General features: G+C 56.1%; 1 protein-coding gene across 1 annotated transcript in view; it reads right to left on the bottom strand.

Moving 5' to 3' along the window:
* The window catches only part of GLIS1 (GLIS family zinc finger 1), a 219,307-nt gene that overhangs the window by 79,321 nt on the left and 126,354 nt on the right, over nucleotides 1–13,632 (bottom strand). The window contains exons 2-3 of the mRNA XM_048220484.2: nucleotides 7,246–7,423; nucleotides 473–1,358 (exon numbers count right to left, since the gene is read on the bottom strand). Coding sequence (XP_048076441.1) covers nucleotides 473–1,358; nucleotides 7,246–7,423 — 1,064 coding nt within the window. The remainder of the gene's footprint in view (nucleotides 1–472; nucleotides 1,359–7,245; nucleotides 7,424–13,632) is intronic.

Raw genomic sequence — 13,632 nt, 5'->3', positions numbered from 1 at the left:
GCTGGCAGCCTGTGGGGACGCGGCACTCCTCGGAGGAAGGCAAGCCTGGGGGCTGCTCCGAGGCCCAGAGAGCCTCCCTGGGAAGGCTACCTGATGAAGGCCTAGCACCGGAGGAAAGCATGTGCCCCACGACTCACGTGACCGCCGGTGGGTGAGACAGTGAGCATCTGCGTATAATAGAGAAGGCTGCCCGGGCCTGCTCTGACCGCAGAGCGTGTGTTGTCACCACCTGAACAAGTGTGTCTGATCACGTGGTATGCCTCGGGATGGGGGATGGGACACCTGGTGAGCGGAGGAGCCAAGGTTCACCGTGACGGGGGCACGGACTGCCTGACCACGGCCACACCCACAGCATCGGTCCTCTCTGCCAGCCCCCAGTCGGGAGCCCCCGGGGAGGCCATCCCTAGAGCTGAGGTGGGGGCTGCTCTGCTTGGCCAGGTCGGGGCACGGCCTGGTGGCCGTGGGAACTCACCATGCACTTGTTGGGCTTCTCACCCGAGTGCACCCTCATGTGAATGAGCAGCTTGTAGCGGGCGTTGAAGGGCTTGTAGCGGCGCACGCAGCCCGCCCAGAAGCAGGTGAAGTCCTCGCCCTTGCGCTGGTCAATGTGGCTCTTCTCGATGTGCCGCACCAGCTCCTCCTGCTGCTCGTAGGCTGCACAGCAGTCCACCCACCGGCACGCCTGCCGGCCGGCCGCACCCCTACCCACCAGGCCCAGCCCCAGGCCTCCAAGGCCCGAGCCAGGCGGCAACTGAGACACGGGGTAGGGGGGAGGCAGGCCGTGCTGGGGAGGTGGCCCAAAGAGATCTGAGAACTCGTCCGCAGGCTCCTGCTTCAGGAAGCCCGCCTTCCGGCAGGCTTCAAGCTGCAAACCGCCCTCGTGGCTCTCTGTGGTCGCAGGGCCAGGCCGGGCCCGCTTGGGAGGCCCCCCCAGGTCTCCTGGCAGAGGGGGGCTCCGGAGTCCATTGACGCAGGTGACCAGGGCGGTCTGGGAAGAGCGGATGATGGAGGGGACATCGGAGGAGGCACAGGGTGAGGAGGAGGCCGAGGAGGCGGGGGGCAGGCCCAGGAGGCAGCAGCGCTTTAGGCTGCCCTCAGGGAGGTGGGCCTCAGGCGGGGGGCCCAGGCCAGAGCTGGGTTCGCTGCCCAGAAGGTAGCAGGAAGGTGCGGGGTTAGCGAGGCCTCGGCCCGGCAGGTCCAGGTCTGTGTGCAGGCCAGTGGCTGGCGGGGCCCGGCAGTGAGCAGATAGGGGTGCGCGAGCTTCTGTCATGGCCTGGTAGTCAGGCAGGGACTCCTGCTTGATGTGCTGCGTGGCCGGAAGGCCACCATTCACATACGCGGCCTGAGGTCTAGGCGACCTGGAAGACAGGGAGCAAAGAGGCCGTGAGATGGGGGGCACTCCACAGCGGGGAGGCCCTGGCGGGGGACGGCAGAGAATCTGGGACCAAGGGATGGGAAGCCCAGAGCAGGGGCAGAGGTGGAGGGCTGGAAGCCAGAGGCTGGAGGTCTGGTCAGCAGGGAAAGAATATGGGCGCAAACGGGAGAGAGAGAAAGAGGATGGGGCTGGGGAGAGGTTCAGGAAAGGCAGAAGGTCTGAGCCCTGTTTCATCCTTTTACCAAATCTAGCCTGCCCTCTCTGGCCCCGGATGCCATCCTGTCCCGTCACTGAAGCTCCCTAGGATCTGCCCTGACCTCCGCCTGACCTTCTAGTGAGCCCTGGAGGAAGGCTGAGGCTGGCATTTGGAGGGACATCCAAGTCCAGTTTGTTTTAAATTCTGCCTACTTGTCCCTTAGATCTTTCTTAATTTTTGTAATCTTTCTTAATTTCTAGAAATGTTCATTATGTGACATTTTACCCCAAGCAATCTGTCTTTTCCACAGTGAACTTCAGTGGTTGGGAGTCTAAAACCCAAGTCATGGTGACAGGGGGCATCCTAAGAATGACTGAGGAAAAGCCCGGGGGGTGGTCCCAGGATTTCAAGCCCGGACACCGTGACTGCATGAAACACCACTCTGAGGGAGGCCGTGGGCTGGGAGGGCCGCATGGGGTAGGCAGGTGACCAGGGTTTGAGGCCAGGCTCAGCCACTCCCCGCTATACAAAGCTGGGCAAGGCACTCTGGGCCTCTCTCCTCATCCCAACACTGGAACGATTCTCCTCCTGAGGATGATGATGGTGTGATGTGTCTTCAGCACGCATGTGGTACCCGTGTTCCTAGAGAGGGCCCTTCCCAGATGTAGGACATGTAAGTGTGGGCGAAGGCACCCAGGCCTCCAGCCACCCCACAAGGTGAGGCTGAACAGAGCATCCCAGAAGCCCCTTGACTGGCTGGGCAGAGCAGAAAGCCTGCTTACATGCTCAAAGCCTAACTAGGACACTCCATGTGTCCTTGGGCCTGTCTGAGCCTCAGTTTCCTCACCTGTGAAATGAGGACTAACCCTCACTGCTTCAGAGGGTGGCTCCCAGGATCAAGAGGGATGGCAGATGCCGTGCCAGCCCTCCGGAGAGACAAGGGCAGGGTACTGGTGCCTTCATTACTGCCACATCACCGTCAGTGTTCTGGGGCTCTCTGCAGAGGGGCTGGGGGATCATCACCTGTCCCTGCTTTCCAAGTGGCCCTGCAGCCCAGCCTCCCTCTCGGCTCCCTGTAGCTGGGGCAGCCCCAGCACTACTCCAGAGAGGAGGGGAGGGGAAGGGGCAGGGGAGAAAGGCAGAGCCCAGAGGCCCTCAGGGAGCATGGGCTCCAACTCCCATGACTGCACAGACAGGAAAGGAGCCAAGAGGGCACAGGGCTTGCCCACGGCCCCGAGCAGCAGGCCGGTGACAGGGCTGGGGCCGGGAGCCAGGCTGCCCTTCTCCTGGGGGTGTGCATTTCTCCGGGGTAGACCTGAAGCGCTCCCCAGATAAAGGCTTGTGAAAAGGGCCCTTCTATTTCTCAGCTACACTTGACCATTACTCTGCCTCACCCAGCAAAGGCCTCTCTTCCCTGCCTAGAGCATGGCCACTGGGTGGAATCGAAGGAGCGTGGACCCCAAGGTGGGCAACAAACGCACATCCCCCTTCTCCGGGCCTGGGGACGCTGGGCCACTGCCACTGGCAGAAAGCTCTGAGGAGCTTAAAGATCTGGTATGAAAGTTGTAACTTTGTGAAGCTTAAAAAAATAAATAAATAAAAGCCTAGCTATTCCTCACATGGTCGTCATCCTAGGCCTGGCGGCAGTGGGCCGCCAGGTAAACATCTGTTTGGAACAAGCCTTTTAAAACCAGCATCAGGCTAAACCAGCAGCGGCAGAGAACAGCCATAGCGCCTGTGACAGAATCACCTGAATACGACAACGAGACCTCCCAGGTGGGGAGAGGGCAACTCAGGCTGTGGTGGCCCCCGGCTCCAGACGCCAGCTGGGGCAGCCCCCTGCTTGCCCTCGCTGTCCCTCTGTCCCTGGCAGGCCGGCAGTGGTTCCTGCCCCGCCCTGCAGCTGAGCCCTGCGCTCTCCAGGCGACTCCGGGCACACGTCTGGAAACTGGGAGCAGGGGTCCTTGGACAGAGCAAACAACGGCTGAGCAGGCCCGCGCCGGGCGCTGTCCCGAGGGCCGTCCCACGTGCCCTACCACAGCAGAACGATGCGTGGTATCTGCTGAATGCATAACCAGACTCTTCAGGGGAGAGCTCCCCATCTGTTTCATACTTAGGAAAACTGAAGCAGCTTGCCCAGGCCCTCAGAGGCAGGCAGCGTTAGAGCAGGAATTTGAACCTCGATCTGTCTGAATCAGCAGCCCGGGATTTTCCCACAGCACTGTACTGCCAGGGGCCCCAGCTTCCTCCTCTGTAAAATGATGTAACTTGATGACCATCACGTTTCCTGGCAGCCTCGACGTTCTGAGTATCAAGGACTCCAATGTTCTTCTGTCTGTCATCCAGGACCCTGAAGGGAGCTGCTGAACTTGGGAAAACTAGTGTTCCTCCAACAGAGGCTCAAGGGGACAAGAGGATGACTCGGATCTCATGAGGCCTGTGTACCCATTGGTTCAGGGGCCCAACCCTGGGCTAAGGGCCAGAGAGGTCACCCTGCAGGCTTTTCCCTCTGTGCTAGGTGATGCTGGGGACACGAGACAGTTCACAAACCAGGTCTCTGCCCTTGAGAGGCTTCCCTTCTCATGGGGGAGATGGAGGACTAGATCTCAGGGGAACACTTAAACTCTGTTGAGGGGTGGGCAGAGTTCTGGAAGACATAAGAGACCAAGGAAGGGGGTGGGTGGGTTCTGAAGGCTGAGGCACGAAGAGGGGAATTGTGCGGCCCATTGGGCCCAAGGCCAGAAGGCCAGGGTAATGGGTGGGCGGGGGGGCCAGATCCCAGGGCACCTTCCCACACTATTGAGGGCCTGTGTACTCTGTGTTCATATCCTCATCTTACAGGTAAGGAGATGAGGCCCAGAAAGGGTCAGCATCTTGCCCAAGGTCACCCAGAAAGTCAGTGATGGAACTGGGCCTCAAACTGGATGTAATGATACATTCTACTGACCACAGTGGTGGTGGGTAGTCATTTTTAGCACAGAAATGACAAAATCAGGGTATTGCTGAAGTTACTTGAAACTCTCGCCACTTGCTGGGTGACCTCGGGCTAGTTTTGTTGCCTCTCTGCCTCAGTCTCCCCACCTCTGGCAGATGGGAGTTGAGCGAGTTAATAACATGAGAAGTGCCTGGCCTCGTGTGTGGCATATAGCAAGCACTCCAGGATTGTCGCTTATTAGGGGTGACGATTAAATGAGAGATGTGCACAAGCCGCAGGTCCTTGCAAAGTGGGAGCAATTTTTATTAGTACTAGAAAGCTGGGCTGGAGGTAAGGAGGCTCCAGGAACCCAGGCAGTGGATCAGGGGGCTAGAGGTCGGGGGAGGCAGCAAGGAGAGGAGTCCCCAACACAAGGCAATCCAGTGGGAAGGAGAAGGGACAGGATCTGACTGGGTGTGAGACATGGGCTGGAGCCCTCTTCTGCTTTGGGACAATGTGGGAGTGTCACAGTGCCAGACCAGCAGCAGAAATGCAGATGGGCGTGCAGTTCTAGGTACAGGCTCTTTTAGGCTCTAAATTGTCCAAATGACACTCAAAATGACAAATATTTCTGATCATCTGTATCAAAAAAAAAAAAAAAAAAAAAGAACTACCCTATGACTCAGCAATTGCACTACTCGGTGTTTATCCAAAGGATACAAACATAGTGATCTGAAGGGGCACCTGCACCCCAATGTTTATAGCAGCAGTGTCCATAGTAGCCAAAGTAGGGAAGGTGACCAGACGGCCATCGACTGATGAATGGGTAAAGAAGATGTGGTATATACATACAATGGAATATTACTCAGCCATCAAAAAGAATGAAATCTTGCCACTTGCAACAACATGGATTGAACCAGAGGGTACTATGCTAAGTGAAATAAGTCAATCAGAGAAAAACAAACACCATCTGATTTCACTCATATGTGGAATTTATCAGTTTAAGATAAAAACAGAGAGGGAGACAAACCATAAGAGACTCTTAACTCCAGGAAACAAACTGGGGGTTGCTGGAGGATAGATGGGTGGGAGGATGGGGTAACTGGGTGATGGGCGTTAAGGAGGGCACTGGATGGAATGAGCACGGGGAGTTACTTGCAACTGACGAATCACTAAATTTTGCCTCTGAAACTAAATAATACACTATGGGTTAATTAAACTGAATTTAAATAATAAATAAATAAATAAATACAAACGTATTTGCTTTAGCTGTCCCCAGGTTAGCATAACTTCTCCCCTGAGATAGAAAGAATTTCCCTGGAGGAATCAAGTGCTGCTGGGGGAACCTGAGTGAATAGTCAAGCACATAAATATACTGGACTGGCACTGAACAACGTACAGCTCGAAGTCGAAAAGATGGCCGTCCCTTGTTACACACTGAGTTGTGTGCCTCCAAAATTTGTAGTTTGAAATGCTAACCCCCAGGGGGATGGTCTTTGGAGATAGGGCCTTCAGGAGGTAATGGAGGTTAAATGAGGTTGTACGGGTGAGGCCCTAATGCAGTATGATTGGTATCCTTATAAGATGAAGAGCTTGCAAACAGTGGAAAGGCTGTGGACACCACAGGAAGGTGGTGTAAGCCAAGGAGAGAGGCCTGAGGAGAGACCAAACCTGCGGACACCATGATCTCGGACTTCCAGCCTCTGTGAGAAAATACATTTCTGTTGCTTTAGCGAGCCGGGCTGTGGTGTTTTTGTGAAGGCAGCGCACGCAGACTAATACACTCCCGTCAGTCAGAAGCCTCACTCCTATCGCTGGAGGCCACAGGGATTCTACATTCTCAAAGGAAAACGGCTCTGTGTGGGAAGAATCAGCATCCTGCTCTGTAGTCCTCTCTCTCACCTGACGCTGTCACTGGGAAGTAAGCTCTATTGGGGAGATCTCTGCTTCCTTTGCCAAGGCTTCTCCAGTACCCCGCAGTGCCTGGCACACAGTAGACACTTAATAAATGACTGATAAAGGAAGGAACTGCGAACAGGTGACCGGGCCAGTTTTTAGAACCTCTGGTCTGTGAAGCAGGCCTCAGCCAGCATGCCCAGGCAGTGAGGTGCAGGCCCGGGGGCCGAGCTGGGGGCACAGAGGCATGCCTGTGGTGGACCTCTGCCTGTCAACAAACCAGAGGGCACAGAGTCACAGCTAGGACCCCAGGAGAGCCACAGGAGGCAGATTCCTGCCTGACACACACTCCAACAGAACATCTCTCCACAAGTGGACATCACTGGAAATGTGCAGGCATTGAATGAGGGTCCCCTGGCAGGGCTCTGTGAGGTATGGCTTCCTAGGGCAGGAGATGGCCCTCAGTGGAAGAACCCCTCTCCATGCTCTCAGTAGTCCAGGGTTTGACACTACAATGTGTATGACCCCTGAGCTGGGTTTTCCTTCCCCATCCCACCCCTGAATCTTCCTCTTCTGAGATTACTGATTCTCTGTGAAAAGCCACCTCAGCTTCTGCAATGGGAAACATACCTCAATAAAACCATCTCTGTCTCTCATGAGGCACTGCAGTGTGGGGGGTTCAAGGCCTAGACCAGGCAGCCATCATTGTGCTAGTGGCCTCTGGCTGGACCCTGGTCCTCAAGTGCCTCAGTTTCCCTATGTATCCCACAACCAGGCAGACCAGGCGAGGTCCAGAGGCCATTTGTCCTTGGCCTTCAGAAGTGTCCACAGAAGGCAGCTGATGGGAGAGGACGGAGCACATACCTGCTAGGGTGAGGGAAATGCAGGAGCCTCTCGCAGGCAGGGGGCTGGCCCCGGGGCGGTGGGGTGCCCGCAGGGAGAAAAAGGCCCTGGCGGCAGGTGGGGCCGGGGCCCTCCGCGAGGTCCAGGTCCAGCAGGCTCTTCTCCGAGCCTGGGGTGCAGTGGCCGTAGCTCCCGTTCACTATGCAAAGAAAGACAGAAGAGGAGAGAACGTGAGTGGGGACAGCCCGCAGGGGGGGCGGGGAGAGGGCAGTCGTCAGGGTACAGTGCGGGACACAGCAGCCCTGAGCCCACGCTCGCTGAACCCCTGCTGCACTCGTGGCACCGAGATCCCTTATTTAATTGCCGTGACCACCAGCGGGATCAGGGGCAAAATCCCCCCACACTCAGATGCGGGTGCCGAGCTCCCGTGGTTGAACGACCGTTACCCGAACACCGAGCGCTCACGACGGACCGACACCCTCGCAGGGGCAGGAAACACTGGCGAACCAGGCGGCCAAGCTCCTGCCTCTTGGAGCTTTCCGTCTACGACCCTCGTGTTGGTCACCGGACACTCACGTGACGAGGCTCACGACACGTGCTGGGGCCGCGCCGCTCAGCGGGCCGGGCCGCGGCAGGTCACGGAGCAGGTGCTCATTAAACACCCTCCGCCCTTGTTCTGACCAAAGCTCAGTCTGCGTTATTCCCCGGACCGCGCGGCGCCACAGAAATGCGGCACACGGCTACTCACACCTCCGTGTTCTCCACGGTTCTCTGACAGCCCAACTATCGCAGGCCCTGCCTTGCCCAGTGACGGGCTTCTCATGAAGACCATGGAGGGAGAAGATGTGAATGAAAACCCCGAGGACATCTGTCTAGAGTGTAAACGCTGGGCGCAGTGGTGATAAGCTACTTGCCCTCTCTGGGCTCCCGTGTTCTCTTCCACCGCGTGAGGCGGGTTAATCTGGACGCTAACTTCTCAGGCTTTCTGTCCTGTCAGCGATAAGAGAAGCACCTTCGCTGAGCAGGGCGTGCAGGCGCCGCGTGCGGCGGGGGGTCCACGCCACTGTCTCCTCGGAGGGGGCGCACCGTCCCTGGGGACAGCAGGCAGCGGCGCGGGGAGCGTACGGCACCTGCCTGAGATCACCGCCCATGAGAATCTGGCCTGATCTCGGCCTTAGGTCTGTCAGACCCAAACCCCAATTCTGGATGGCTCTGTAACAAAAAGGGGACTCTTGGACAAAAACCCCGACCCCATCCTCAAGGAATCCATCTCACGCAGCCCTAATTGTCGCTCAACCCAAAGCAGGCCCTGCCGCCCAGGAGGCTGGACGCTCAGGGCTAACTCGCCGTGTGCCCTCAGCTCTGACAGCACCGGGCATCCGCCTGCCGAGGCCAGGACAGTTTGCAGAGGGGAACGCCACCCTCCCAAGGCCCCAGGGCAGGGGAGGGGCTCCGAGGAGCCTCTGCGTTCCCAGGCACAGGCGAGCCTGCTCCAGATGGCGCGATGAAGATTCGCTCAGAAGGCCCCTCACCTTCCCAGGCCGAGCCCTGGGCTCATTCCTGCTGCAAGGAACGTTCACGCCCGCTGGCTCCGTCTGCTGCCGGGCCAGCCCCTCACGAGCTTATTTTTTAATAACTTGGTTGTTTTTTAATTAAAAAGAAATCCCTGGTAACAAATGTGAATGGCCTGAGTTAATGAGAGCAGGCTGCTGCTCGTTTAGCTCCGTCTCTGCTTGGCGGTCTCTCCCTGTTCCAAATCGTTTCTGCATGAGATTTTATTGTCCCATTGAGGCAAACCCTGGGCCTGGGCCTCAGAAAACTGTGGATAATTTTATGACCATTAATAGCATTTGGAGCAAAGAGAGTGTAATCATCACATGGGGCTGTTCTGCCAGGGTCTTTCTCCCAGAATCGCTGGGTCGGGGAGGTGGTTCTGAGCATCTTTCAAAAACCCACCAGACCCACCGGGGGCCTCTGGGTTACTTACGCCCCCCTTCACTTAAGGAGGATATGTGGAGCGAGGGAAGGTGGGCCCCCAGAAAGGCGCTGGGGAGCCCAGCATTTATCAAGCCCTTCCTAGGCACCAGGCACATCGATCCTTCTAAGTGTCCATCCCTGTGCGGTGGGCCCATCCTAGCCATTTTTCAAATGAGAAAAATTGAGGGTTGGAGAGGTTAGGTGCCTCTGACCAGGCTCTGGGGTCTGTAAGAGGTGGGGCCATAGTTCAAACCTAGATCTCTCAGGCTTCAAAGCCTAGGTCCTGTCCTGCTGCGTCTCAGGCAACTGATGAACAACTGGGGATCCCCAAACAAGCAACCCCGCCTTGGGCTCCAATTAAGATCGTGTTGGGGAGCCTTTTGGGAAGTTAAAGTACAAACAACCATTACATTGACCCCTAAAGCTCAGTCTTCATGACAGCTCTGCCAGACAGGCAAACTATTCCATCTACAGACAAGCACATGAAGGCCCAGAGAGGGCTAGTGGTTACCCAAGGCCACACAGGGAGTGAGGGACAGACCTGGGATGCAAACCCATCACCTCCATGGGAAAAAAACAGCTATCACCCAGCAAATGATTGAGGCCTGTTGACTTCTTCTCCACTGGATATAGTAAGAGGTCTTCCTACAACAAATAAACAAGCCAGCTCTCAGAGGGAAGAAAGACAGAGGCCCTCAGGTCACAGTTTGACCCTGCATGGGGCTCCAAGCTCATTCAGGCCCCTGGCTTGTGTGATCCTTATAGTGCCCTGGATAAATCCGTCAGCTTCCCTGACTTGCACAGGGATGTGAGCCTCAGAGCTGGCAAGTGACCATCCCAGGTTGCATGGCAATTGCTCGCAAAACCCATGCTAGACCCTTCCCCGGGCCGCCTGCTCTCTCAAAGGCTGGAAATGAAACCAGAGGCTATCACATGTGCCCCAGAGATGCTGCCACCACTAGAAAGATGTGGGCACTGCCACCACTGCCCCCCACAGGCCCAAATCAGCCAGGAGACCTGCCACTGCCCTCCTGCCTATTGGCATCTTGCTTCTCTGTCCCCAGAGGCATCACGGGACCCACCCCTGCTCACTTTCCATTTCCGGGGAGCAAGGATGTAGTCCTTCTCTACAGAGGCAGAGGAATGAGAGGGGCACATTCGCCCTGCTGCCCTGAGGCAGGCGGGGGCTGCCCCAGGAAGGGGCTGCACCCAGCAGCCATGTCTCCCCCTGTGCTACTGGAGCCAAGAACCTGACTTTCATGTATGTGAAGCTTCCTTGGAGAACTGGAGGATGGGGGAGTCCTATGTTCATTTTTACCAGTTAGTGAGAAATTCTGGAATGTCAGGGCTGGGACTGACTGCCCATCCATTTAGTTAATACATGAAGAAACTGAGGCTCAGAGAAGGAAAGGACCTACCTTGGTCACACAGCAAAACCCCAACAGGGACGGACTGGCACCCCTGGGACTAGGTAAGGTTTGGTTTACTTTCCTCTTGAAGTCTCTGTTTTCTCATCTATAAAATGGTGCTAATAGATACTCAGAGGCTGTGAGGACAATCCCATGAGATTATGGACCCAATGCCTTTGGCATGGTGCCCAGCTCACAGTAAGCACTTGAAAAGGCAGGAGGATGGTAACCATAATGATTTCTCCTAATTATCCCTGTGGGAGGCAAGGTCCTGCGTTCTATCCCCGGAAGGTTAGGTCTGAATAACCCTGAGGCCAGACTCGGAAGGACAAGTCCCCAAGGCTCAGGGGTCACTAAATGCAGGACGGGGCAGCCTGAATGAGGTCACAGCCAGCAAATAAGAAGCAAATGACTCCAGTTACACACCAGAGAGTTTTGCAAATTACCGTAATGACTTGGCTATAAAGCGGTACCACATATAAGGTGACTCCCCACAAGAATTTTAATTTATGCTCAAACCTGCCAAGTCTGCGTGAGAGGAACAATGATGCATTCAGCATCTCGGGTCCAGATGCCATCTCCTTGCAGTCCCAGGAGCAGCCAGCAGCTGGGTCTAGGAAGGCCTGCAAAGGGACTATTCCTCGTTTACCCACAAGCAGATTTTTAGTGCCCACCGGTGCCAGGCTGGTGATAGGTACAACATGTGACAGTCTACAAAACATCTTGCAGCCATCACCTCTGAGCTTCACTACAACGCCCAAGAGTTGGTTGGGCAGGCTCAGAGGGGGCAAGCAATTTGCCTAAGCTCACACAGCAAACGTAGGGCTCACACTCACACTGAATCTTCTGACTCAGCTCTCTAGTCTAGCAGACGTGTTTAATCTAGCAAACGCTTTCCTATAAAGGGCAAGACGGCATATTGTGGGTTTTGCAACCACGGAGTGTCTGCCACAGCTGCTCAACAGTGAAAAGCAGCCACAGACAGTATGTAAATAGAAGAAGGGGGCTGTGTTTCAATAAAACTTTATCTAGAAAAACAGCTCATTGATTCTGGGGTTGTAATTTGCCCACACCTGAGCTAGTGCAGTATTTAGAGACAGGGTTTTGCCCTTGGAAAGGCAGAAATTCAAAATCCGAAACTATCATACCTTCCTGCATCCGCAAACCGGGGAGAATTTTAGAGGGCAGAGTTGATGAGGTGAAAACTACTGTCAAACCTGAATGCAGGACTGGCCCCTGGCAGGCACTCAATAAATAAAGTGCCTTCAGCCTGGCTGGGGGGCCCTCATGGCCGGGGCTCCCCCCTCCCCCTGGGCGTTACCTTGCACTCCCACGTGCTTTGCTGTTCTGCTGCACACATCCTTGCCTGTCCAGTGAGGAGAGCCTGACACCTTTCAAACTCCTCTGGGCCGCCGGAACTTGGTAGAAGTGCATGTCCTTCTGGAAGCTTCCCTGCCCTCCCTGAACTCTCCCACCTCAGCTCCCAGAAGTCCCTGTGGCTAGCTGCCCTTCCGGGTGCACCTTATGCCCACCCGGCACAGCCGAATACTTGAACTGTTTTATTTCTAAATCCGCATCACTGCAAAATCAAGGCTAGAATGCTCTGTACTACCACATCGATGCTGCTAAGTGCAGTTAAAACCCTGCCTCCCCCCCAAGTCTATAAAATCCTTCAGGACAGGGGTTATGGAGCCCCAGGGCTGCTGAACGTCAGTGCATCCTGAGACGTGATTCTGTCCAACCTACTTCACATACAGAAAGCAGGGACCGAGGGGCGCCTGGGTGGTACAGCGGTTAAGCGTCTGCCTTTGGCTCAGGGCGTGATCCCGGCGTTATGGGATCGAGCCCCACATCAGGCTCTTCCGCTATGAGCCTGCTTCTTCCTCTCCCACTCCCCCTGCTTGTGTTCCCTCTCTCGCTGGCTGTCTCTATCTCTGTCAAATAAATAAATAAAATCTTTAAAAAAAAAAAAAAGAAAAAGAAAGCAGGGACCGAGATGAGGCGCAGGCTTGTCCTGGTCGCCCGGGAAGCAGGGCCCCCTCGGGGATCTCCCCCCTTAATCCTAGCACACTGCTAGACCGCAGTGGGTGCCTGGAAACACTGGGAACGTGGGTGCCTGGAAGGACTGTCCCAAGTTAATTTTCACGTGCACCATAAGCCAGACACTTGCTTTTGCGACACACACACATAGGTTGAAGCCCTGGCCCTACCATTAACTTTCTGGCCGTTTGACCCTAGATAGGGCTACCTCGTCCTTCCCATCCTCGGTTTCTTCACACGTAAAACAGGGGTAAGACTCCCAGCCCCCAAAGTGGCTGTGAGGATTAAGTGAGCTCCCGTATGTAGAGGCACAGGGTCTGGTGCGGACTCAGCATCTCCGTAAAGGCCCCTCTGTTCTCTCTAGACAGGCAGAGGAGACACAGTCAGAGGCTCGCTGGGCTGGTCTGTGCCTCCAAGAACAGAGGCGTATGCTCCCAGGTAGTGAGCACCGATGGCCAAAGAAGGGCAACTTCAGGCTAACGGGGTCTCGAGTCTGATCCTGGGCACCGCAGGCCCCGTCAGGGCAGAGCAGGGCGTGGCCCCCTCTCGGGGCCTCAGCTTTTCCCTCTGAGTGGTGGCAGGGCCGGGCCAGGGCAGGAGGCACGCCACAGGTCCCACACAGTGGGAGACAAGGGGCTCCATTTCTTAGGCCCAGAGAGGGCCGAGTGGCTCTCTCAGGACACACAGCAGAGGCAGAGCCTGCGTTGCCACTGCCCTACAGGACTCCTTTCGCCTCACTGGGCTGCACTGTCCCCTCTCCCCTCCTCACCAGACCCAAAGGCCTGGCGAACAGCAGGAGGTGGGGGCTTCTGAAAGAGGAGAAGCAGGAAGGCAGATAGCCAGGTTCTTTCTCATCTCCACAGCCTGGGTGGGACGGGCTGGCCAAGGCCCGCTCCCCCATCTTGGAGCCGTCTTGGGGCGTTCACAGCCCTCAGGGGGCCTGTAACCCTGGCAGGCTTCTGGAGCTACAGAGCCCAGTGCT

The sequence above is a fragment of the Ursus arctos genome, unplaced genomic scaffold, assembly GCF_023065955.2.
Source record: "Ursus arctos isolate Adak ecotype North America unplaced genomic scaffold, UrsArc2.0 scaffold_12, whole genome shotgun sequence".
Lineage (NCBI taxonomy): Eukaryota > Metazoa > Chordata > Mammalia > Carnivora > Ursidae > Ursus > Ursus arctos.
This window is presented reverse-complemented; position numbering and strand designations above follow the sequence as displayed.